At 38.4% G+C, this 27,342-nt stretch overlaps 2 protein-coding genes across 3 annotated transcripts; one reads left to right on the top strand and one right to left on the bottom strand.

Annotated features, from left to right (window-relative positions):
- Positions 1–855: 855 nt before the first annotated feature.
- On the bottom strand, positions 856–10,296 carry LOC108673191 (zinc finger matrin-type protein 2). 2 transcript variants are annotated; one of them, XM_018160980.2, is made up of 7 exons: positions 10,224–10,296; positions 4,133–4,334; positions 3,290–3,380; positions 2,887–3,016; positions 2,108–2,181; positions 1,729–1,874; positions 856–1,064 (listed from the first exon to the last, which is right to left on the bottom strand). In XM_018160980.2, exons 2-7 carry the CDS (start codon positions 4,151–4,153, stop codon positions 900–902), a joined length of 627 nt encoding a protein of 208 aa, XP_018016469.1. In that variant the 5' UTR covers positions 4,154–4,334; positions 10,224–10,296; the 3' UTR covers positions 856–899. The 2 variants fall into 2 exon arrangements, with proteins under 2 accessions (XP_018016469.1, XP_047736712.1); XM_047880756.1 differs by lacking the exon at positions 10,224–10,296 and adding an exon at positions 9,779–10,009.
- Positions 10,297–15,398: 5,102 nt separating this feature from the next.
- Positions 15,399–19,682, top strand: LOC108673189. Its single transcript, XM_018160977.2, has 6 exons — positions 15,399–15,516; positions 16,651–16,798; positions 18,386–18,491; positions 18,722–18,906; positions 19,220–19,319; positions 19,472–19,682. The coding sequence occupies exons 1-6, from the start codon at positions 15,447–15,449 to the stop codon at positions 19,613–19,615; spliced, it is 753 nt and encodes a 250-aa protein (XP_018016466.1). The 5' UTR covers positions 15,399–15,446; the 3' UTR covers positions 19,616–19,682.
- Positions 19,683–27,342: the final 7,660 nt, after the last annotated feature.

Raw genomic sequence — 27,342 nt, forward strand, 5'->3', positions numbered from 1 at the left:
TCTGCCCTAAATGAAACGCCTAGCAGCTTTCCGAAGTCCGCCAATCAGCCACGGATAGTCCCTGCCTCCAGTAACCAGCCCAAGGCATCATTCAGTTTAAAATATTATGATTTTTACGCCGCCGAATACGGGAGCAAACAGCCTAAAATAAAAACTATCCGCCACTATACGTTGCATTGAAAAATTACTTTAGATTATTTCCTGCGCTGGAACTGAAAATTTCCGCCTAATTAGCTTGAGTCTCGTCAGGAGTTGCAGGATACCTGCCTAGCACCAACAGGCCGCTGATCGAACTTGACTTCCGTCAAGTCTTTTAGCTTACAGAACCTGACGTCAAGTTTCAAATAACAAAGTAAAGCTCCAAGATCAATCGCCCTTCGACGATTGGCCTATCGTTCGGTGGCTTAGTCGATGCAGATGATGAATACAGGCAGCTGGTTGGGAGACGAGTGCTGCCTTCGCACCTAGTCAAGTTGTTGTAATATTATTTCATAATTTGCCAGACGATGCTGGGCCATATCATTCACGGCTTCTCTACTAGAGGCAGGTTTGTCTGATCTAAGGGAAATGTTTTGCCTTGTGTGGCTTGAAGCCAATAATGTGATGGACTCGCACAGTTGGAAGCTACCTTAATGCAAAGTGATCATGAAAATTCATTCGTTTCTGGGCAGATTTGGTCTCCGATTGGAACTCCTTTTCTACAACTGTAAAGAATATACATTTTTTATGATGAAATCTAAGCGAAATTATTTTATCTATTCGTTAAGGACTTCTACCAGCACATCTAAAAAGCTCTTGCTCGACGGAATCACAACCAAGATAATTGAAGAAAAGGGTGGTAGAAATATGAAACAATTGAAATTTACACGAATATATTTATATAAAAAACAGCGCTTATTTTATGTACATATTATTGAACACAATCCAGACTTTTTGCTAGATCCGAAAGCTCCGAATCCCATTAAATTGGCCATTTCAGGATCAACTTCAGACTCTTCAACAGGTGCGGCCTTGCGCTTCTTGTCTTTCTTCTTTTCTCGTCTGTACGCACGCATCCGCTCGTCCTGGGGGAGTGAAAAGTCTTCAGTAAGCATTTGAAAATAAAGTTTTGATTATTGAAAGAAGAAAGTATTCAACAATCGACATTTAAAATTCATCAAATCAACCATTTAAACTCAGCATAATGACAATTCCTCTTGCTAAATGCGTAACTGTCTACAACACGGACAGGATTTACCATCCTGTTACAAAGCTCAAGTTAAATTAAAATAAAGTAATAAGCATGAAGTAAAAAAAAAGCGAAGAAGCATATCTATTACACAACAGAACCAATTTTAATTTGCATACTAAACAGCAAATCAAGACTTTAGCAAACGTGGAACTGTTCTCACATCTCTTGCGTCACTCAAACAATCACAAGATGCAAGGTAAGGCCTGTCGCTCAAACAATCACAAGATGCAAGGTAAGGCCTGTCGCTCAAACAATCACAAGATGCAAGGTAAGGCCTGTCACTCAAACCATCACAAGATGCAAGGTAAGGCCTGTCACTCAAACATCACAAGATGCAAGGTAAGGCCTGTCGCTCAAACCATCACAAGATGCAAGGTAAGGCCTGTCACTCAAACATCACAAGATGCAAGGTAAGGCCTGTCACTCAAACAATCACAAGATGCAAGGTAAGGCCTGTCACTCAAACCATCACAAGATGCAAGGTAAGGCCATCTCACCTCTTGATCAAGTTCCTTTAATCGCTGCTCTACATCGTACTGCTGCTCCTTCTCTTCCATTTTTCTCTTATTCATTTCAAAACGTTTTTTGACCTGGTCCAGAGAGGAACGCTCCACTTCCATAGACATTCCAAGCTTTCTCTGATCTGGAACAAATAAAACAAGTTTTGGCATAAGCACAAGAAATACCTAAACTGAATTTCCCTAGATAAAAATTTAATTTTTAGTATGCAAAAAAATGTTTTTCATACTGCTGAACTTTATATGAGAAAAATATGTGAATAAACGGATCTTTTTCATTCAGTAAAAACAGTTTAAAAGTTTCAAGTAATAAACGAGACCTTTCAAACAATGAGAAAAATATGGACTATAAACTTACGTTTTATGCCATTGATGTGATCGAGGAAATTGATGGATTCTTTAACGACGCAGTCACATACATTGCAGTAATATCTGAAAAGGAGAAATTTTTTCTTAAAATTTCGATCTAGAATTGCCTAAAGGTGTTAATGTACAGGTGCAAACGAAATATATTTGTGAATAGAAAAATCACACCTGATAAATTTTATGAATAAATAGTGCCCATGCAGATGAATTCTGCATTTAATCTGGAAAAAAGGCTAACGGTGAAGGTAGAATGGTGTGCATCCATCGTAGTTATACAAACAATATTGAGATGTTGAATGAAGAAAAATATATACCTATATATACAGGGTATGTACCGGTATTTAGAAAAAAATTTCCACGACTGTTCCATGACCTGGTTCTAGTGAATGTTAACTGAAAAGAGAGTAGTCAGCGCGGCAGAACCAAACTTTGCCAGAACATGTACATGATGTGTATCAAACCTATGCATCCACAGGTATATTTATTTGATCTTACAATTTTATTGTGAATTCATTTTTCTCTGCTGGTTCCAAATGGAACCACTCGGCATTAATGGGTTAACACACGCAGCACAGAAAAAGGCAGATTATATATTTCAACACCTTATGGCTAAATGTAGCCATAAAAATTCACAAAATAATCACTCAACAATAAAGAATCTGAAAAATATTTAAACTTTTTGATCAGTCAACAAATAGTCTCCTAAAAAACAATGTCATGTTCGTGTTACAAGCGAGACCATAAAGACGTCTTGAAACAAGTTATTCTTACCCTGCAGACTGAGATGTTGGAGTTGCTCTTGTGATAAACTGACTCTTGCAAAGCCTGGAGTTGAGGTCAATGTTGTAGTCTCGCTGCTTGAGTGTCTCACGCTTTACAGGGGCTCCTCTTGCTTCATAACCTGAAAGCATAAGAAATTGACTTTATAAACTTGTATATACAGATTCTTTACTTTGAAAGTTAATTTAAGAAGAAAAAATCCAGTTAGATAGGTTATTAATGATATAAAATTAGGTATTTTATAAGATACATTTCAGGCATACCAGTCAGGTACATTCTTCAGAAATTTCAATAAGAAGTATAAAGTATAAATGAAATATAAATCAATAAAATGTTAAATGCTGGAATAATAATCCTAATTGTATTTTCACAGGCATTTGTTAGAAATACTTGCCTAATGCTTCACATTGCTCCACACGCAGCCGCTTCCTAGCAAGCTCTTCATATTGATCTCTGTCCCACTTGCGTCTGAAGTCTCCACCAGACTGAAATGTTAAGAGATAAAATACATTAACATGAGCACAAAACATTCATATTGCACAATAACAACTATTGAAAGACCAAAATGAAGTCATAGTGTATTACTGTGCAGAGGAATGGGATTGATGCTGTGATGTTGATAGCATATTTATTAAATCGTGACATCATTAGCATTTACATGATATTAAATGAAATCCTCAAAAACTACATTTGAAATTATACATTATTTGCTGCAATGCAATTTGTTTCTGATTAAAATTTAATTAGATGACAACCTGAACTAGAAATAACATAGAAGTTTTATGAATAGAGTAAAAATAACATAGAAGTTTTATGAATAGAGTAAAAGCAGAGGATTCTACAAACCTGTGACAAGCTAAGTAACTTTTTATCAAAAATAAAATGCAAAAAATATACATTAGACAAGCGTATATTGAAACATATTTATTGAATGGCACTGGACACAGAGGAGTGACAACTTCTGTGCTATTGATGGCTGATATAAAAGAAAAGTATAAACAGCATACAAATGTAGGAACTTTTTAGTAAAGTTTTATAAAATGCAAATTTTACCAGTAGGCAAGAAATAAATCTATACAATTTGTAATGAAAAAAACCATACAGGTACCATCATATTTTTGAGGCTCAAGCTATTTTACTTGAGTAGTAAATGCCTTAAGAACAATTCTGAACTTATATTGCATGCCACAGTTATTACATTACAGTTCAACTATCAACATTAGGTATAGATACTTACAAAACTGGAGCCAGATGCCATTGTGTGTTAGTGAAGTGAAGAGATCTCTTCTTTTAAACCAATATAAAATATATGGTTCAATAACAGATTTTAGAAAGTTAATGTATGGCTTGAACCGTCACACTTGAATATACGCTCTGGTGTGTAATCCTCTGACACGTTACTGTCTTCAGCAAGAGCCAAGAGGCAAGATGTAATTAGCCTGCAAAATGAGAAGAAAAATAGGTTAATTGAAAGGTTTTAAATTACAAAATGCTAAGATTTAGTAATCAATTTCATGCAAGCATTTTTAATTATCATAAGTAAACCAGTTTTCATGATGAACAGTTTATACACTCCATGAGGAAATATGTTTCAACAAAATTAGACCAAAATCCCTTGCTACTGCAATACTATCTTTCACACATTTCCTTCCTTGAGGGATCTTTTAACTTCAATGCCAGCCCTAATCAAAGAGATGCAGCATCCAGGCTCAAAATTCTGCTAATAGGTGCCTTACACCAAGATAAGATCTGGAGCATTCCCCAAAACTTGTCACAATATAGTTAAATTTGACTTACATGCATCATTAGCCAATGTAAATTTAGCTTTGAAGAAGCTGTCAAAATTGTTTTGTTACTCTTTTTGTTGCCAAGAGATACTGTCAAATGGAGTAATAAGGGATGGTTTAAAGCATTTTTTGGTAATAACTTCTTACCAAAAAACATTTCATAAACAAGTTTGGGCTCATTTTCAAGCTCTTTGCAAGGGCTACCGTAAGGCATCTCTAAAAAAATTCCATATGCTATTCGTAAGGTGCCAAATGCAAAATAAAAGTGTCCCAAATTACCCCTGGGAATGGGGTAATCTTGGGCACTTGAAATAAAACTCAATTTCAAAACGTTTGAAGCATGAAAAGTGTACTCATCTATTACTAGCACTACTCTGAAGTCCTCTTTCTTTGTAGAATAAATGACATTTTCTGTGGTTTTCACTTATTTTTCCTCCATTGAAATATTACTATATCCATGAACATGTCATTGAGCATTTACAACAACCTTGTCCACGGCAAACTTCATATCAGCAGCCATATAGGTAGCATTTCTTCTGTATCTGTAAGGTTACAGGTAGGCATGTAATTTCATACCATTTTAATTGGGTCAAATGAATTCACTAGAAGAAAAAAGATCGTAAAAGACATACCGTCAACTGGGGCTACTCTGGTCTCGGGATGATTTCAAATGTTTTTCATTCATAACTTCTTACCATGAAACATTTCATAAACAAGTTTAGGCTCATTTCAAAGCTCTTTGCAAGGGCTATCACATGGCTTCTCAAAAAAAATTCCATATGCTATTCGTAAGGTGCCAGAAGCAAAAAAAGAGTGTCCCGAGTAGCCCTGTCGAACGGGGCTACTCAGGACACTTGGAATTAAACTTAATTTTAAACCTTTGAAGCATGCAGAGTGTACTCATCCATTACTAACAGTACTCTCAAGTCCTCCTCTTTTATTGTAGATGATGTAGAGGTAGAATAAATGACATTTTGTGATTTTTACTTGTTTTTCCTTTATTGATATGATATTACCATATACATTAATTATCGTTTACCGTATTATTGATACGATATTACCGTATTATTGATGAAATATTACCGTATCCATGAACATGCCATTGAGCATTTACAACAACCTTGTCCACTGCAAGCTTCATATCAGCAGCCTTATAGCATTTTTTCTGTATTTGTAAGCTTACAGGACAGCTTGTAATTTCACACCATTTTAATTGGGTTAAGTGAATTTAGTATAAAAAAAGATCATGAAAAACACACCTGAAACAGAAAGGAATGTTTTAGTGACAACCATTGTATGTTTTGGAGAAATAAATCATAGTTTAAGTCAATTACTCTTCATTCTATGATGCCTGGTGCACAATTCTATATACCTATGACATTCTATGCACAATTTTGTGATGACCGATAATGCACTAATTTTTCAACAAGTGAAATTTTTTTCACTGAGCGAGCAAAATGTAATCAATATTCTTAGTTTTTTATCAATTTTTTTCTTAACTGGAGCCTTTGCTAACTGAAGTTCTACTGTAAACGCGTTTTTGGGGGTGTCCCGAATAGCCCCGGGGGGTGTCCCAAGTAGCCCCGCCGTGCGGAAATGGCCGCCATTTTTTTTGATTGAGGTATGTAAATTTCACAAATAAAGTTTTCATGCTGACACTTGTCTGCCACTTTTTTCTAAGCTAAATTTTTTAATACGGCAAATATTTTTTTACTACAGACCTTAGTAGAAGTAACTTTTCAAAATATCATTTTTCACCATTTTTTCAGGAATTTTTCAAAGCTAGTAAATGTAGTATTTTTGAACTTCCTTTATACTATATAGATTGGAAAAATATTGACGTTTACACCACTATATTTAGTTTTGCAATATTCCAATTAGTTTTACTACTAAAACAGTTTTATGCCGTGTCGGAGGGCTGTCCCAAGTTACCCTGCCCGTCCCAAGTAGCCCCGGTTGACAGTATACTGCTGGCCAGTGGCCAGGGTGCAGAATTTGGTAAAGGCATTGCCAATTTTTGCATTTGTAAACCAAAAACTTTGCTGAGAGAAACCAAGATCCCTAGCCAGCAGTCTTCAATATGCTTTGCCAGCAGTCTTCAATATGCTTTGCCAGCAGGCTTCAAGATGCTTTGCCAGCAGGCTTCAAATTGCTTTGCCAGCAGGCTTCAAGATGCTTTGCCAGCAGTCTTCAAGATGCTTTGCCAGCAGTCTTCAAGATGCTTTGCCAGCAGTCTTCAAGATGCTTTGCCAGCAGTCTTCAAGATGCTTTGCCAGCAGTCTTCAAGATGCTTTGCCAGCAGTCTTCAAGATGCTTTGCCAGCAGTCTCCAAGATGCGTTGCCAGTAGTCTTCAAGATGCATTGCAGGCAGTCTTTGCAATGTGTTGCCAGCAGTCTCCAAGATGCGTTGCCAGCAGTCTTCAAGATGCATTGCAGGCAGTCTTTGCAATGTGTTGTCAGCAGTCTCCAAGATGTGTTGCCAGCAGTCTTCAAGATGCATTGCAGGCAGTCTTTGCAATGTGTTGTCAGCAGTCTCCAAGATGAGTCATCAGCAGTCTCCAAGATGCATCGTCAGCACAAAAACTAGTTTTGACGAGTGTATCTTCAACACCCCAGGTATTGCAGCACTCGTAACTGTAGACAATACAGAATTGGGGATCTTGCTTTGCAGCCTCATCTGACCAATCAGAAAGTACCTATGTAATTGAGTAGCGAAGGACAGCCGTGCACTTCAATACAAGCATGCCAGCAGCAGCAGCAGCAGCATGCTTGTCCCATTTTTATTGTCGTGGGACCAGCATGATGCTGCTGCTACTCACCTGCTTGTATTGGAACATGTGGCTGTTCCACTCCATGAGTGAGCAGCACTGGAGCACTTCAGCTGTCCTGGTGGATCTAAAATTCCAAATGACAAACCATTTCCTAGAATTTCATTATGGTTAGCACTGCCAATGATTTGCAAATATCTAAATTGCAATAACTTCAATCCAAATGTGTTGGCAAGATCTTCATAAGTCACAAATTTTGCTGCTGAATACCTGGTCACCAAAGACTTTCAGATATTCACCAACTTTCTGCATCCTAGCGAAGTGGAGATGTGGCTGTGCCTCCTAGAGGCTGCATTGCTGCTAGCATGCTTCCAATGTGCAGAAAGTAGATGAATATTGCAAGATCTTTAGCAACAAATCGGCAGCAAAATTTACGCCTTCTGAAGATCTTGCCGACACATTTGGATTGAAATTATTGCATATGAGAAATGACTTTGAAATTACTGGAAATCCAAAAGACTGCAAGCGCACACAGTAAGGTTTCCGGTACGCCAGAAGGATCAGGATGCAGTGAAGCTTGTCCGCCATCCAGAAATCAGTTGTGTTGTGCATAACAGCATAAGTGTTGCAGTGCATGGATAGTATAGGATATGCTATCAAAGTTGCTTGCAGCACTTTCTTATTAAAAATTCCCTGGCGACAGATCTTGAAAATGGCCAGCAAAGCTTTGGGCTAAAAAACCATGTCTTGGTGACGCCGCTTGCACGGTGCACCCTCTGCACCTAATTTTAACCATTCTTATGGCCTTTGCATAATTTTTATTAAAAAGTGACAGCATGTATGACTTAAAATTTAATTAAATACCTATCTATATATAGAGTAAATGCACCATATTCCAACATTGTGGGTAATTCCAAAACTTCTCAACTTTTTTCTTTATATTAAGCTTTGTCTTAGCTCCACGCATGTGTAGATGGTTGAAATAGTGACATAATACTTTTGTGCGCCAGATATACGCAAAACACTAAGTTTGGCTGGAAAATATCAAGATCCTCAGAGCAACAGTCCACAACTCCACATCACCCAGTGAAAAAAAAGGTGTCAAAGTTGATAGTTGACCTTGCTGAGCTTGCTCTACCAAATAGTGATAAACTGTTAGTGTAGAAAGAATATTATGGTTTGAAACTTTTAAATAAGTCTGTAAATATATTGGGAATCCTTTAAGTATATTTGTATTTTCTGATTTCAAGTGGTAAATGAATTAATAGATGATTAAGTTAAGAGACAGTTTTAGACACATCAAAACTAATTCCAATACAGCTTGGAATTAGACACACACAGCTCATTCCGAGCTGTGTCGTATTCCGATACAGCTCACACAGGGCATTGGAATCACGAATTACGGTTTTGAAGTGCTCTGTCCGCAAGTCTACGGACAAATCGGACATCACACCGCGCATTTTAGTGACGTCTGAATTAGTCTCACTCTCACAGTCACAATATGCCAAATTTAGTCACACACAGCGTTGGAATTTGACATTTCATTATTGCTGGCGCATAGTGTGTTTTGTTTTGAGTGACGTAAAGCAATCAGAACTCAAGTTGCGCATAAGGTGTTCTTTTTATTGTCATTCATTTCTTGCTACGTCAATAGCCTAAGCCCCAAAGTGTTGGAATATGGTGTGTTTACCCTATATGACTCCTAAATTTTTAGAAAATTCTGCCCAATAAACTTGATTGGATGGCAGTTTACCATTTTACATATAATTCATGGCACATGGATTAAGATTTTAGATTAGACTCATTAGAGCTATATATTTGCCTAGTTTTAGAGCTATCTATTTGCCTATTTTCAAACTACAATGATTTTCAAATAGGAAGGAATTCAGAAGCAGAAGGAAAAGAATATAATTAAGTAGATAAATTAAAATTAGGTAGATTGTAATAGGGCTAACATGAAACCAGTCTTTCCATTTTCCAACATCTCACTGATGACTGGTCTCAGGAGTCAGGAGAGACGAGAGTGGAAACTGAGTCAGGACTCAGGTGAAAGAAATCAGCATATAATTGAGCAAATCATCATGCTACATTGCTACTAGATAACTAGATTAATCTCAAATTTAAGAAACAGCATTCTTTAGATTCTTTCTCATTTCGACATATCCTAGTGCTAGTAGGCTAGTCCTAGCAGCAGAGCAGCTAGCACCTAGCCTCCTAGGGGCTAAAGCCTAAAGGTGCTTTTAGAATAAAAGATTTTCCGAAATCAAAAAGGTGAACATTTTTTCTTTAAAAATATGAGAGAAATTCATGGCTAAATAATTTACTTACTTCACAAAAACAAATGTGATGGATAATAGCTGACGAATCAAACTTTTCCAAATTGGATCTTTTTGATGGAATAAACTTTTTATAAAGAAAAACTTTCGACTGCACAGCACAAAGTACCACTTGGAAATGAAGCCGGTGCAGAACTGCCTGAACGCTTGTTAAAAAATGAGTTCAAGAGAGTTCTGGATGGTTCCAGACTTTAATATTCGGGCTTCGGTGACCAATGCGAATGTTCGGAAGTCGGAACTAGAGGAATGGGAAATAAGCTCACATAAATGCTAGCGTCTAGACCGAGATTGTAATTTGCGGTGCAACATTCAAATTTTTAGTTATTTGGATTTGAAAACTACACTAGAATAATTAAAACCAGATGTATTTCAAACACCCTGTTTAGTTAAAATAATAAATCAGGAATAATTATTCGCATAGAGGCTAAGAGGCTTACCTGGTAACTTTACTTTGGCCAGTTCTGCGCACCAAATGGAAGTAGGACTACGATTCAGATTTTGAATCAACCGCGCAGGACTCGCATATAGATAGAGACTTTCCGGTTTTCTTTGTGCCGGAAACCTAGCACAAGCGCATGATATATAATTTGTATTATTTATAAGTTTGACCTTTCGACATCTAGCTGTACTAATATATTACTTTTCTGACTGAATTTTTTATATGAAGCTCATTCGTCCAACAGGACATATATTATTATTTTTTAGTTCATGCTGCACCACGACTAGGTGCGTGTCGCCTGTCAATTTTTTTCCAATGAATACGTTTTAGCAATGTGTAATGGTTGAAATCTGGTGTTTTGCACTCGCATGAAAATTAGTCGCTAATGGCATAAAAAGCATTTGTCAAGAGAAAAATCGAAATACATATCATCCCAGAAAAAAAAACATTTAAGCTATCTGTCTCTAGTTTGAAAATATCTTCAATTTCAGTTAGCTGATTCTATCATTTATAGATAGCCAATAAAAATTAGTTCACCTTAACTAGTCGTGGAACTACCAATGGCACCAAGTGCCCGAAAAATTGATCTATCGATGTTGGCACTTACATTATTTGTAATAGAATAGAATAGAAGTGTCGGCGTTGAAGACATAGGCCCATGGCCTGTTGCCGATTCTTGAACTTTTCGTGACTTGATTCACAAGGGATCCGGCCTTTGGAACCCGATCTTTCCATAACTGACGATTGATTGAGATAGCTGCTGGACTTATTGCCTGCTCCGTAATTTGCTAGGCATTTTAAGACTGAACATATGCTCCTGCATAGCTTCGTCTAGTCTGTTTTTGAAGATGTTCATACTCGGAGCTTCAACGATGCTATCAGGGAGGCTGTTCCACATGTCGGTGACTCGAAGCGAGAAGAAATGTTGTCGCATGGATGTGTTCCAACGCTGTTTTTGTTGCTTATAATGCTGTTATGTTGCTCAAACTGCTTATAAGCGTTTTTGTTTTTGTGTTCCAACGCTGTAATAAGTATTATATCTGTTGAATTTGAACTGAGAGCGCTTAGTAGACGAATCTATTAGCCTCGTGTTGTTGTATGATCAATCTTGCTCGCTGCACTGTCACAAATCTACTCTTGGCCTCCTGGGTTTACATAACAATTTTTCACCGGGAATTGCGAGGAGCGCCTGCATAATAAATATCAGCGACACGTATTCACGTACAGAAACTCACGGCTAATAAAATCACGTACAGGTGAGAACTTATGCGCCTTCCTTCATAGGTCGAGCCGCGACGCGAAAGAACTGCTATAATAATAATAATATAACGGTTTCAGCGTTTAATAGGCCGTAGGCCTGTCGCCGATTCAGGCGATTCTTAACATCGCAGAACATTCGCAGCATTTTGCGGTCTCGAACTCGCAACTCACTGCTACAATTTTGCTGCGCTTAACCGCCCGGCCTCCTTGCCGATTATGACCAGAAACTAACGCACAGAGCTGGGATCGAACCCGCACCTCTCTGCTCCAATCTTGGTACTCTGAACTTTAACCATGCACTGTGCTAGAGACCTTTTTGGTCCCAGAAAATCGTGTACCCTCTGGTTTCGATCTGGGGGTGTGCTTGAGCTCATCAATGGAATAAATTTTCTTCTTAATATTCGATTAGCTATTTTATGTATTGTGTATAGCTTATCTTGAGCTTAAAATCTACATTAGAGGTCATATGAGCAAACTATGAAGTACCCGCAGCTTGTATATATGTACGAAGCATTGGCACATACTCCATGCCTTTAGTTTAGATAAAAATGCGTAGTCTAAGGTTAGTGTAGCCTTAGGGCTTAGACAAAGAGTTTAACTCAAATACAACAAATTTTCGATTAAATCCTTAATCAATTTAACCAAAAATACCAGGATATTAGAATTAAACAAGCAGATTTTTACAATTATGATGAATGGTGCCAAAAACGATATCATCGCTCTGATCTTTATTTGCATTAACCTGCTCATCGAACACAATACAAACTGAATGAATTGACGACTTAACGTGATCAAATTGCGATATTAATAAGTTTAATTCAAATTGAAAACTTTCTGCGTTTGAATATTGCAGAAAATATTTTGAGGGAAAACTAATATAAGATATGTTTGTCAAATTCATGTTGATACACGAGAAAAATTTGTGATCATTTGAGAGGTTTGGCTTTTATTGAAGACAACTTTTAGTTGGGGCATTGAGCGAATAAATTTTACTTTATTAAAGACTTTTATTAAATTCATGTTAACAATTAGTTCACATTTTCGGGGAGAAACACCTTAAAGTATTTGAGGCATCCTAAATGAATAAATTTTCAAATGACAAGACATTGGTCGACAGGAATAAGTCTATGGATTGAGTAATACGCAATTGACCATCGGATCACATTCATTCTTCAGCAGCTAAATACACGGTCAACAATGTTAAACTTGCAGATCTTCGTGACACAGTGAAGATGCTCACAAATTGTAACATTTCCTTTGCTTAGTTCCCCCGTATGAAATAACTATCATTTATCTACCTGAGAAGCTCTTTCCTTGTTATAAATTACTTTAAGTATTAAAATTGTCCAACGAACAAGTCAAGAACGATTTGAACGAATAGTTTATGAGCTCCATAAGCTCAATTTGTCTGGAACACATATTCACCGAAATCGGGATCAATTTCGATCGAGCTACGGGATCGCTCGTTTGTGTTCGGGCTTCGACATCAGCGAATTTTATGTTGACTTCCTCGACTACGGATTGAGGGTGTGCTTACTGACTCTTTGGACATTTATGATCGATAAAGTAATCATCGACCCGTCTCAACGTCATCAGCAGCGATTCTCGAACTGCTTATATGAACTCGAATGTTCTATAACGTCATTAGCAGCGAGTCTCAAACTGCTTATATGAATGTTGTATAACGTCGTCAGCAGTGAGTCTCAAATTGCCTATATGAACTCGAATGTTCTATAACGTCATCAGCAGCGAGTCTCAAACTGCTTATATGAACTCGAATGTTCTATAACGTCATCAACCTCGAGTTTCAACCTGCTTATATGCAGTGGTGGGCACAGTTCCGCTAATCCGCTAACCGCTAATTAGCGAAGCTAACTTTTTCCTTATCGGATTAGCTGTTCAGCTAACTTTGAAAACCTTTAGCGGACCAATTAGCTTCCGCTAAATTTAGTTCCGTTAACTGGAAGTCCGCTAAAAATGTTTAAAAATCTCTGATTTAATGCTAAATATCGTAAGCCATGTGCCACGCCCACACCTATACTGCAGTCCTCTGGTGGACGCAATGCTGGCAGGCATCACGAAAAGGTCTGGGCCCCTCCTAGAAGACAAGGAGTGCCAGCTGGCAGCGGCCTTCCACCCTAAGTTTCGCCTGTTCTGGCTGGAAAAGCATAACCATAGCCATCTCAGCAGGGTACAGAAGGCCATGGAGGCCGCCGTGGAGACAGCCCTGAGGGAGACCGTTGAGGAGGGCAGCAGCACCACCAGCAATGACGAGGATGGGGGAGATGACTTCTTCAGCAGCATTTCTCAGCCCATGGGGTGCAGGAGGAGCCACGGGTCACTGAAGTCCAAGGCACAGAATTTGGTGAAGACCTGACTGGGAAGCAGCTCGAAGGAGGAATTGACTGACGTTGCCTTCTTGGGCGAGCAGGTGTTGATGAACCTTTTCGTTAAGTACAACACAGCCATCCCATCCAGTGCTGCAGCTGAGCGCCTGTTTTCCATAGGCAAGGACATCTTGAGTGCCAAGAGAGCCACCCTGTCAGATGCCAACTTTGAGAGGCTGATGTTCATGAAGGGCAACAATCATCACCTCGAGGAGATGAAGGCGAAGAGCAAGCCGAAGTAAAAGGAGTGTGTAACCCTGGTGTAACCTTAATATTTTTTATTCGTTTAATAAACTGTATGTTGAATGTCAACTACTGCCTAATTTCATTTGTTCATTTAATTATTTATGTTACGTACATCCTGATCATCATCTGATCTTAGCATGCTACATCTTTTTGGAAAGCTCCTTTTCATGGCTGAAAGTTCAGCTCTCTAGGCCTGTTTTTCAGAGTTCCTCCCCCCCAAAAAAAAATTAAACGAAATCTAAATTTATATATTAAAAGTTAGCGGTTAGCGGCAAATTCCGCTACATTTTTTGGTGATTTATCGGTTTAGCGTTATCGAAGCTAACTTTTCAGTTGGCGGATTAGCGGTTATCGAAGCTAACTTTTAGGTTAGCTGTGCCCACCACTGCTTATATGAACTCGAATGTTCTATAAAGTCATCAGCAGCAAGTCTCAAACTGCTTATATGAACTCGAATGTTCTATAACGTCATCAGCAGCGAGTCTCAAACTGCTTATATGAACTCGAATGTTCTATAACGTCATCAGCAGCGAGTCTAAAACTGCTTATATGAACTCGAATGTTCTATAACTTCATCAGCATCGAGTCTCGAACTGCTCATGGGAACTCAAATGTTCAATAACTTTACGAGCAGCGGTCCTCGAACTGCTTATATAATTAAATACTCGATAACGTCATCAGATACGCGTGTTTATCAATCTAAATTCTTGAGTTTGAGATTAAATAATTGCACATAATAAGTCAGAGATCGCCATCAAGCAACTTCTCGCGTATGCCGACCGTAAAACAGGAAAATAAGGGCTGAACAACACATTTTTGCATTCACGTTTTATCATGCATAAAAATTTGAAATTTGTTCAAGTGTACTAGTAAGATATAATAGACGTATAAATCTGTTTTACTAAAGTTTTGTTTTAAACGCAACTATTTCTTCGAACATACTCCTACCACCCAGTATCTATCTTTATGCGCACGATAAACTATTCATTGCACACATTATAAAAACAATTGCATTATAAATATATATTAAAATATTTCTTGCATACCACAACATAATAAAAACGTGCAATTGGGCCCCTGATATCATTTTCATACGGTTTTTAAATCTTTTCTGACCCCGAACGAGTCACACTCCTAGCTGGGTAGCTGCCTCCTTGCATATCTGAAGCGTGGGTATTCTTGTGTCCATTTTCCCAGCCTCTTGCTTCATGGGACATCGGCAGCTGTCACGGCTCTCCCATGTCGTTCCTCCGATCACATCTATAAAGCAAGTTTCAATGTACTGTCTTAACGAGTTACTGAACAGTGTTTGTTACAAGTGCATCAACATGAAGCCTAATTTTGTACTAGTTTTGGCTCTTGTAGCTGCGAGCTCGGCTTCGCAAGGCAGCAATAAAGGTCAGTTGTAGAAATTTTCATGAAAAGTCGAGTGACTTATTTACATGTTAAAATTCTTATTTTCATCGATTTGAATTACCAGCAGCTTTTCAACAGCCTAAGATTCATATTGTATAGAAAGAATTCAATTTTTTATTCTGAGCTGAAAAAAATATTTGAGGGAGTACCAACATAAAATTTCAATTGCTCAATTGACCAATCGTCATTCGACTAGAGGCATTTTTGTGATGCGTAGAACACGGACATTTGCGGGAATATTGCACTATCACGAATTTTGTATACTCTTGCCATTTTCCACTCAAAGCTTTGACAATTGAGAGGAAGAGAAAAACCCGTCATGACTTTCAAAACTGACACAACTAATGTTATTATATTGATATTTAATGCAGTTATATTTTTGTTTAAGTAACGAATGCTGTTCAAGTTAGAGGCAGTTACATTATATATTTTAAATTTATTTAAATAAAGGGTGGAATTTTATAGTTCTGTCACGATATGGTTGCAGAACTGGGGGGATATTTTTTTTTTTGTCACGATACGGTTGCAGAACTGTGGGAATCATTTTACTTTTGTCACGATGTTTGCAGGACTATATACATAGTAGGACTTTTTACTTCTGTCAACTTATGGTTGCAGTACTGGTAGGACATAGTAATTCTATCAGGATACGGTCACAGTACATTTATTGCAGTCCAGATATATAAGTAAGAATATGTGCTTTCGACGTTTCATGGCGATCAAATGTAATATATTTTCAATTCCACTCAATATACAGTTATATAATATAGGTTATAAACCGTTATATAATGTAAAGTCTACGGTTATATAATGAACACTTGACTGTCACGTACATCATAATAGCTACATTAGATACATTTGGCAAATTGCAAAATTTGCCAAATTCACGAGCAAATTGCAAAATATCATTTTACTGCTGCTTCGTTTCAGTGGCTGCTTCGTTTCAGAAAAAGAGATAAAAGATGGTTATTTGTTTTAAAAAATCCGCATTATAACAAGGTCAAAGTATTATATATTAGTCCCATAAGTCAATGTTAACATCAGCGCTGTTCTGAATAATGCTAGCACAATTATCCGAAAAGTTAAAATAATGAATATCTTTTATGCCGCCTATAGAGAGACCGAAAATCCCGGGGCCCGGATTCACTCGAGTTTTCTCGGGCTTCGACAGCAGCGAATACTACATTGACTTCCTCGACTACGTGCCTGATCTGGCAGCGTATGGCTTCGACAACGTTATTAGGAGTGCTTGTCAAACTGGAGTGTGAGTACATAATTAATCGATATCGTCACCTGCAATGCTTGTCAACAGTCATGGAGTGTGAAAAGGTTCGATTGAGGATCTGTCGATACATCAGCAGCGCATTTCAACTGTCATAGGGAGTGTCAATGTTTGATAACGTCACCAGCAGCGCATTTCAACTGTCATAGAACTGTCTCTTATACACATCTAGATGTGTATAAGAGACAGGTTACAAAGACATCTGGAACACGGCATATACACAGGCCGAATAGAGGGATCCTTACTGTCCGCTCTCTAAAATCCGAATGAATCCGTTCGTATACGACACCAGTCAACAAAGCTACGATTCTTTCTAAAACAATCTTACAACTTTTACATCCTAATTAAAATACATCCTTTTCCTATAAACCATACATCAAGATAATACACATTAATCCTTAATAATTAACCTAGCCCTCTACATATTGCCCCCCACCAAGTGCAATACCCAATTGCACTTAAAAAACTTATCAAAACACATTACAAGAGCATTTGTGTAGAATCACGTATATCTTTACACTATTTACAATACAAAATGAACAGGATTATTTCCCCTAGTTCTTTTATTAATGAACTCCGCTTCTAAAAATCATGCTAAACATCAAGCTCTAATAAATTTGTACTAATTATTCTAAACATCACAGTCGGGTATACATCTTATACTCTAGTGTTCTTGGTTGTACCCGAGGATACTCCTGTCTCTTATACACATCTAGATGTGTATAAGAGACAGGAGTGTCAATGTTTGATAACGTTACCAGCAGCGCATGACAACTGTCATAGAGAGTGTCAATGTCTGATAACGTCACCAGCAGCGCATGACAACTGTCATAGAGAGTATCAATGTTTGATAACGTCACCAGCAGCATGTGTACCGCGAAAGATTTTAGTGACTAAAAGTCTACAAAATAATGTTAATGGCCCAGTAATGTTCTGTCTAGATAGCCCGATAACGTAAGATAATTCTGATTAAAGAATAGATTCGTTTTAATTTCAAATGCGTCATAATAGACGAATTAAAATGCACGAGCTATAATGGCTGTCAAGTAACGTTTATAAAAATTCAGTTATCAGAGGTTGCTCATACACGATACCCTCCAAAGCCGCGTGTTCGTCCAGTGCGATAACAACGTGAGCGAAATTCCCGTTCATTTTTATCTGTAAATAAACACCTGACGAGCTCTGTCATCAGAGATATCAACATGCATATCGCATATGACTTTCAGCAACACAAAAGTCCAGTAGCGAATAAAAAAATATTACTCATAACAAGAAGTGAGATGTCTTTTGTGCGGATAATAACTGCTTTTTATGCGGCTAACTGTTTGCCATTTCTATGAAAAAAAAACAGAAGCACATCGTCAGGATGTTGTTGTATATTTTGAAAAATAAATTATTCTTTCTAAATTGAGAAGTTAATTGAGACTTTACGAATTAAAATCTCATTTGTTATACAAGTAGACTTATATAATAAATAGGTACAAATTGTGTAATTCACAATTCAATTAAATCGTACGCAGATAACTGCGAAGAACACCAAAATCTAACTAATTATTATCGTGTCGGCAGGTGGTTCTACTACGAACAAGTGCAGTACAACCAGGCGCCTGGGGCGGTGTACTGGATGCACGGTATCGAATACTGCGGCAACTTCCCACTTGACTACGCTGACGTGGTGCGATGACTTAATACGAATTAGTATTGACATAACCTACGTACATAAAGTTATTAATTTCAGCTAGCAATGAAATTTCGGTGTTGGAGAACGTTATCAGCAGCTTTTGTGAAATAATATGATATACATTTTTTTCGTTATGTAATCATAGCGAAAAAATCACCTTCAACGCAACATTCGTCACTCACCGTTGGTTTCAAGAAAATTGTCTAAATATTTCCGCTGGTCAGACGTCATCGCTGCGCTATGCTGGAAGTCCCTACGGCCTCAACGACGACAGCTTCACGCTGTATCAGGGCCAGACCTTCACCGGCTCCGAGTTTTGGGGTGAAACAAATTCCGGCACGCTGGACTACATGGACGCGGATGGCTCATCGCTGGTGCTCACGGGACGTTCGCCCTGGACGTTCTTCACGTAAGAAAATAGATCTTTTGCGCTGGTTGCTAGTAATCTGAATATGTCAAGAGCGTTAAGAACGATAATACTTCATAAATTAACAATTTAATTAAAATAATATTCGAATTTTCCTTTAGCATATCACCTACGACAACTGCGGTGAATAACTGAGCTTACGCTCAATCCGGGAGTCACCTAACACGAGGGAGAGGGTAAAAAAAGTATAGGTTTCCACTGAAGATTTTATGAGTAAGTTACCTATGAAAACAATGAAAATCCCATCATAACTTCAATGATAGGTTTTAACGTATAAATTTACTCGTTACAACAGCGGGACTCAGTACACTGGCACCGCCGTATGCGTGTACCCGAGCACCGACCACGACGTAGGCAGCGACGGCACCTTACTGGACCTGGGACTCTTCACTTCCGTGAGATCAAATAAGAACTTAAATTTTGCTAATTTTTCCGAGTAGTTAATTTACTCACTGATGTGGATTGTAATTATAATTGTGTAATTGTAATTATAATTGTGAATCAGTATTTTTGGGAACATTAAAATAACAGAAAATAATGTTTTCAGATGTCGGACTTGGGCTTACCTGACAACTCGGTACGGTCCGTGGCGAAGGGCTGCTTCTCGAAGAAGGTGGTGCGAGGGCGGCCTCTGGAGGCTCTCCATCGCAGTGCCAACGGTGCCATGGGGCTCATTAAAATAACCCAATGATTCATATTGTTGTAGACCACCAGGTTCGCATGAACTGTTGTAATGAATAAAAGTCTTTTCTGGTCAAGATATACTTAAAATCCAACACCACAACACAGATATAAAATTGGGCAAGGTTACAAAGTGCGCAGAGACAATCTGGAACAAGATATATACAGGCCGAATAGAGGGATCCTTACTGTCCGCTCTCTAAAATCCCAATGAATCCGTTCGTATACGACACCAGTCAACAAAGCTACGATTCTTTCTAAAACAATCTTACAACTTTTACATCCTAATTAAAATACATCCTTTTCCTATAAACCATACATCAAAGGCCGAATAGAGGGATCCTTACTGTCCGCACTCTAAAATCCGAATGAATCCGTTCGTACGACACCAGTCAGCAAAGCTACGATTCTTTCTAAAACAATCTTACAACTTTATAGTCCTAATTAAAATACATCCTTTTCCTATAAACCATACATCAAGATAATACACATTATTAATCCTTAATAATTAACCTAGCCCTCTACATATAACCCCCCACCAAGTGCAATACCCAATTGCACTTAAAAAAACTTATCAAAACACATTACAAGAGCATTTGTGTAGAATCACGTATATCTATACACTATTTACAATACAAAATGAACAGGATTATTTCCCCTAGTTCTTTTATTAATGAACTCCGTTTCTAAAAATCATGCTAAACATCAAGCTCTAATAAATTTGTACCAATTATTTTAAACATCGCAGTCGGGTGTACATCTTATACTCTAGTGTACTTGGTTGTACCCGTGGATATTCGGTCACTGGACCATGAGAACGTGTAGTCCTGCGATACAAGGACGCATCAGTAGGTAGTTCCAACAATACATCAGATGCTTCGTTGATAACCAGATCGTTCACTTTTGATTCTAACGGACTTCTACGTTGCCAAGTGTCTTTGTTCAACCTAAAATTTGTTACATTCTCTCTAACACTTTTCACATGACTACTCATTTTTGATAAAATATTAGATAGCGTGTCACTTTCGCTTGCATCTTCCGACGCCAATACATCAGAAACATCTTTCACCCACGCATCATTCAAGATTTGCGACACTGTACTAATCCTATCTACAAGCTCTTCTTGCACTGACAATGATTGTTCTAGCCATAAAAAGAAACTAGAGTCGCCGGTCAATGAACTATTAGTCTGTCGCGACTCACAAGCACCAATAGACGAGAAACGGTCAGTCATATCTAAAACATTCCTGTCTAACATGAACATCGGAGATGATACTTTACATTGATTGTCGACAGGTCTACCGTTCAACATTACTTCCGCATCCTCATCATCAAAACTCCAATTTATAGCACTTTGTTCCAGAATCGGGTCGTCGTTAAAATCTATTCGCTGAGTAGAAAGTAAAACATAAGAATATTTATCTTCAAGCAATTTAAACTCTAGCACATTCCTACGATTAAAAATAGACTTATAAGATACAATTTCAGACATTTGCCCTAAATTATCGTACACAATAGGCAACATCAAGATTATCGCATTCTGTTTCGCCATCCGTAGACGATATACAATCTACCCGTACATTAGAGCATTGTTCATCTTCGCTACTATCCACATCGACATCACAAACCGGAACAATATTTGCGGTTTTCGAGACATCCAAGTCAAGTAAATATTTAGGCGGATCAAACCAGGGTTTTAATTGCTTATGATGTGCCTTCACAGTAGTTTCACCATCCGAAATCTCGTATGTAACGCCATTACTCTGAATTTTTGTAACAACATATGGTCCTAAGAATTTCTGCTGTAATTTATACTGCAGTTGATTACCTATCCTTTGAATTTTAAGAACGACTTTCTGATTTAATGGAAATGATTCAAATTTCGGATGAGCATCTTTCCAGTTAGTCACCGGGTCTGCATTTACAGGAAAATCGCTATTACAATTATGAGCTTTTGACATAATAAACTCTGACGGAGTCATTTTCAAAGATACATGCCATGTATTATTATAAACTACTACCGCTTTCGGTAAAGCAACGTTCCAGGAGATAGGGTTTTCATTAACAATTCCCTTCACCAATTCCGCAATAGTTCTGTTCGATCGCTCAACCAATCCATTACTTTGCGATCTGAATCTAGTTGAAAACACATGGACAATATTCCTTTCCGACAACATGCGTTCAAATTCTAAGGACCGAAACTCTGGACCATTATCACTCAGTATCCGATTCGGCACCTTTACCATAGCCGGAAAAACTAGATTAGTCATCGCAGCACAAACAGCCGTTGCCTTCTTATCTTTCATGGGTACAGCGTAAAGGAACTTCGATAAATGGTCTACACACACTAAAATTGCGACATGACCAGACGATGATTTTGGAAATAACATGACATCAATTGCAACCAAATCAAATGGAGAATTAGCAACTATTTTAATAGTAGGAGGAGTCTTCAATTGGGATGAAACTTTAAATAACTGGCAATGCTTGCACGTACGAGTAATATCACGAACTATTTTCTTCATTAATGGGTGGTAAAATTTATCCAAAACTAAGTTTAACAATTTATGCTTGCCAATGTGCGCCATCTTTGTGTGCAAATTCAATAGAAACTCTACAAGAAACTCGAAGGGAACAACCGGAATAGAATCCACACCTCTGTCGTACAGAAGCAAATCAGAAGCGACTCGAAATTTACGCCATGCGCTCTGAAAAATTCTAAGCTCATTTCCTTCACATAATCTATACGGTATTTGTTCAACTATCTTGCCTTTAAGATAAGATATTACCCTATCTTCATTCTGCATAGCTATCAATCTAGTTGTCGAACTGCCCGAAAAAAATGGCACACCCTCGATGTATGAATCGGTCTCTGACAGGTCATCTGAATCAGAAATATCAGACCTTGAGTCTAAAACACAAGCAAAACACAAGCAAAACACACTGTCATCGCATGAATACATCGAGAACATGAAATTGGATCTACTATTTGTTTACAATCTACATCAAATGAAGTCAAATCGGTTCTAACACTTAAGCAAAATGTCCTGAAATCAACAGTCACCTTATTTAAAATTAAGAAATTAGATCCTAAAATACAACAATACGGCAATTCTGAGCTCTTTACAATCGCAAATGGTACTGCATGAGGAAAATTTTTATCGGAAATCGTCAATTTTTAGTTCCACATATCCTAGCACATTAGTCGTTACTCCACCTAATCCTGTTAGTAATTTACCATCCAACTTGGTGATGTTCAACGATCGGTTATTTTCTAGCAACAATTTTACTGTATCCTCACTAATCAAGCTAACTTGGGCGCCAGTGTCAACCAAAGCACAAAACTCGACACCCTCGGCGGCCACCCTACATGTAGCTTGTACACTTGATCGGTTCACCTTGCAGTCTACGGACATACGTTTATTATCGGGCTTGGTCGCCACACCTGTATCAACAACGACATCATTTACGAAACAATAATTGACATTTTTATCTCCTATTTCTGAAACTTGATATCTTTGTTTTCGGTCATGCACAGGATTAAAATGAATTCCAGCTTTACACTGTAAATGTAGCACGGGCAACATCACATCCGGGACAGTTTTATAAACTATGGGCCACTGAGCACCATAATGAACATGGACTTCAACATTAAAAAGAGAACAAGCAACTAAAATTATTTCTACCCTAGGCAACTGCCCAGAGCGCTTCATTACATTCAAACTTCTCTTCAACTCGCTGTTGAGTTTGACGTTAAATTGCTTAGGATTATTTTCCCAAAATTCCACTAATTTCACTCTGAGTTCAAGTGTCGTAGTTGGTACCTTGACAGTTAACCTGTCCTCAACATCCTTCAAACACACAAGCAGCGACTCAAACAAGGAATTGCCTCCTCCTTCAATCTGCTTGGACACATGTAAACCATCAGGCAACTCACATTCATCGCTTATATTCTCTTCCTGTTCGTCTGTCACCTTCATAATTCTCGACATAGCATCGGCAGCTTCATTATGCTTACCAGGCCTATACCGTATAATAAAATCAAATTCCGCTAGTTCATTAAGAGTCCTCATAAGACGCGAGTTTTCTCGAACCATATTGTGTAAAAACAGAAGTGGTTTGTGGTCGGTAAAAAGAACGAATGAAACACCAAATAAAAAAGATCTGAATGTCTTAATACCCCACCTGATTGCCGTTAATTCCCGTTCAATGGTTGAATACCTTCTCTGCGCTGCGTCAAATGTCATGGACGAATAAGCTATGGTTTTATAAATGTTATTTTGCCTTTGCATCAAGCATGCACCCGCTCCAAGGCTAGAAGCATCTACGAAAAGTTCAAGCTTCTCTACACCATCAGAATAGTCGGGGAAATTTAAGGCAACATCTTTCAGTAAGGCTTCTTTCAAAGATTCAAAGGCATTATCCATTTCTGGCGTCCATTCCAGCACCTGTTTCTCAGGTCCACCTGTTAAATCAGTAAGAGGCTTCGCCACTACGGAACATTGCTCTATGAACTTACGCTGAAAATTAACCAAGCCTAGGAACTGCCTTAATTCTGTAACTGTCTTAGGTTTAGGGTAATTCAAAATCTTATCTAAAAATTTTGGCGATTTCTTAATCCCATCTCTATTAATCACATGACCTAAAAACATAACTGACTCCCTAAAAAATTCACACTTGCTAACTTTAATTTTAATCCCATTCTTTTTCAAAGTCATAAGCACCCTCTCAACAAGGCTCACGTGTTCATCAAAAGTTTCTGTCATGATTAAAATATCGTCTATATAGATTATTACATTCCGAAAACAAAATTCAGCTAAAACCTGTTGCATTGTTTTTTGAAACGCTATTGCACTATTCTGCAAACCAAAGGATAAACGCTTAAATTGAAAGTGATTATGGGGAGTGCTAAAGGCTGTAAATTTTCTACTATCCTCATGAATTGGTACCTGATAATATCCCCGAACTAAGTCAAATTTAGTAAAGAAACGAGTATTATAACCCTTGTATATGGACTCTGAAAGATTCGGCATCGGGAATTTCTCTTGCTTAGTGACTTTATTTAATTGACGATAATCTAGACACATTCGCAACTCGCCATTCGGTTTACGCACTGGCACAACTGCAGCAGACCAATCAGAGTCGCTGTACTCAATGATGTCTAACGACAGCAGTTCTTTACATTGCCTATCTATCTCTCGATTTATCGGTTCTGAAAAAGTCCTAGGTCGTAGCCATATTGGGGTATGCTCGGTCAGTTCTATTCTATGCGGAGTTACTATTGCTTTACCTATATCATCCTCACCATTTACTTAAAACACCTTGTGTAGCGTGCAACATTTTATAAACAACCATCTTCTCGCACTCCTGAAGTGAATCTGATAGAACTATCTCCTCTCTAACCTTATCAAGAGTCCAACTAACACTTTCTTCCGTACCCTCTAACTCAACTAAAGTCGAAACCCTACCAAGATACATGCCCTTGGAAATCCTCTTCCTATGATTGGAAGTAGCACAAATTACTGCTGGGGCATCTAACTCACCTGAAATAATACCATCAACACTTTGACTACCTGCCTGAACTCTACCTTCAAAATAAAATAGTTGTTTACTATCTTTTATCAGGCAATCTAAATCGGCATGAATGGGAACTGCCACTCCCGCCTTGGAAATCTCAACATTAGCAGAGGCATACACTGGCATATTCTCCACAACAACCACAGACACCTCATTTGACACCGTTACATAAACATCCATTCTTGAATTATCGTTCATAATTTTACTAATCTTACGTTTACACATGTCTACAGAAATCTTTTCTTCTCGTAAAAAAGGATATCCTAAAATCATGTCATAAGCAATAGAATCGTCATTCATTACAATCATTGGGACATTTAAAACAATTCCGTAAAATTTAAGTGGTATTGTGGCGCGACCAATAGAAGCGGTTTGCGCACTTCCAAGACCTTTAATCATAACAGGGTTACTGTTAATGAGAGGAACTTTACTCTTAACTTATACATGGGATTTGCACATATTCATTGCCGCTCTACTATCAATAAGAACATTAACCTTAACATCTTCAACACTTAAAGGCAAACACATTAAATTAGCAGGCTGTAAACACGAAATCATACCTAACGGATCAATTGACTCGCCTGAACCACATTTAGAGCCTGTAGCAGCCTTACGACATTCATTGGGCGGCTCATAGGAAATGGCGTCGCGGGCGGCTTCACAACGTCGCGGCTCACTGGGAGGTTCTTCATAACGTCGCGGCTCATCCACAACGACTGGGTGATCAAGCTGGCACGGTGCATCGCCGTCATCTAATTCATCAACTAAACCGTTGTATCTATTTCGCAAAAATTCTGATGAGGCTCTATGTTGCAATTGCTCTTGCTTTACCTCATTTGAGCCGGAGCTGGACCGTTTAAAGTCGGTACACGGGAATTCGCGAATGCGCTGCGATCCCGCTGTTCATGTGCAGATCGCTGATGAAGGAACTGAGGCGCTGACTGCTGTGGTCGGTTGGTGACGTCATAATTACGTCGATAATTCGGGCACTGATGTAGGAAATGGTCTCTAGAACCACAAGCAAAACATTGGTTTAGACGTTTTCTACAGTTGCTAATAAGATAACCCCGTCTTCCACAATGCCGACACACTAAATCACCGGTCACAGACCCCAAGTGTGGTCTTACCGAATTCTGAAAACGAGCACTCGCCTCTGCATACACTCGCGGTTTTCTCACAAAAGGCTTTCCAGGAACTAAATTTGCTTCCGATGAACAATGCTGGATACTAACATCTCTTTTATTTAGTGGATGATGTACATTAACAATATTGTCTCCAATCTCGTCACTGTCGTTCTTCTGTCCTTTTTCCTTCTCCGTCTCAACGTCAAACAAACTAGCACATTTCTGAACTGACTTCCACGTGCAAACTTCATTGCGTATTTTCTGTGACCTAATATGGGCTTTCAACATAGTTCGAAAGTCTTTCGGCGCAGCGTGAACACATTTTTCTATCAGTCTTTTACTCGACTGGACTTTCTTCTTCGGATACGCAAGTTTAAAAAGCCGCTCAAGTCTACCACAAAAAAGGTACATGGATTCACCGCGCTGATATCGTGCCTCAGAAAAATTGATCTTGCATTTCTCACTTCTTACTTCTTTCAAATCATCATACCATTCACACAGCTTTTGCTTCACATCACTATAGGAGTCATCAACATCGCGGAGAGCTCGGAAAGCATCACGAGTCTTACCTTCCAGGTGGCGATCCAGTTCATCCAGACACGTATCTCTGTCACCACGAAAATTACTGTCACAGTAGCTCTCAAATCTCAGTAGGTACTTATTTAGAGCCTGACCACTTTCTTCATTGAAATTATCTATCGATGGCACTTATCTTGTATCCATTTTCTCTATAATGTCCGACCATCTTCTGCTCTTCCGTGCAAGAGATTCCTTACGTCGTCCTGCTGAACAAGGCGGTGGTACGATACTTTCACCAGTATCCTCGCTGCTGTCACTCGACGTACTACTGTCTTCATGTGCCCTGCGAGTCGCAGAAGTAGACCCTAATTTCTCATGCACACGTCGTTTAGGAATAGCTCCCGTAGATGCGATAACAGCAGACGCTGATCCAGTCAACTCTATAGATGGTCGATTTCTCGCACCAGCAGATGATAGGAAAAAATCTTCCCATTCTTTACGGAATGCATTGACTCGC

Source organism: Hyalella azteca, unplaced genomic scaffold (assembly GCF_000764305.2).
Source record: "Hyalella azteca isolate HAZT.00-mixed unplaced genomic scaffold, Hazt_2.0.2 contig6145, whole genome shotgun sequence".
In the NCBI taxonomy this organism is placed as follows: domain Eukaryota; kingdom Metazoa; phylum Arthropoda; class Malacostraca; order Amphipoda; family Hyalellidae; genus Hyalella; species Hyalella azteca.

Coding starts and splice junctions, on each gene's coding strand:
- LOC108673191 (XM_018160980.2), bottom strand. CDS start 4,153: ATGGCATCTGGCTCCAGTTTT. Junction 2,182..2,886: donor CCAACATCTCAGTCTGCAGG/GTAAGAATAACT, acceptor TCTCCTTTTCAG/ATATTACTGCAATGTATGTG. Junction 1,875..2,107: donor TCACATCAATGGCATAAAAC/GTAAGTTTATAG, acceptor TATTTGTTCCAG/ATCAGAGAAAGCTTGGAATG.
- LOC108673189 (XM_018160977.2), top strand. CDS start 15,447: ATGAAGCCTAATTTTGTACTAGTTTTGGCTCTTGTAGCTGCGAGCTCG. Junction 16,799..18,385: donor AGTGCTTGTCAAACTGGAGT/GTGAGTACATAA, acceptor TCGTGTCGGCAG/GTGGTTCTACTACGAACAAG. Junction 19,320..19,471: donor ACCTGGGACTCTTCACTTCC/GTGAGATCAAAT, acceptor TAATGTTTTCAG/ATGTCGGACTTGGGCTTACC.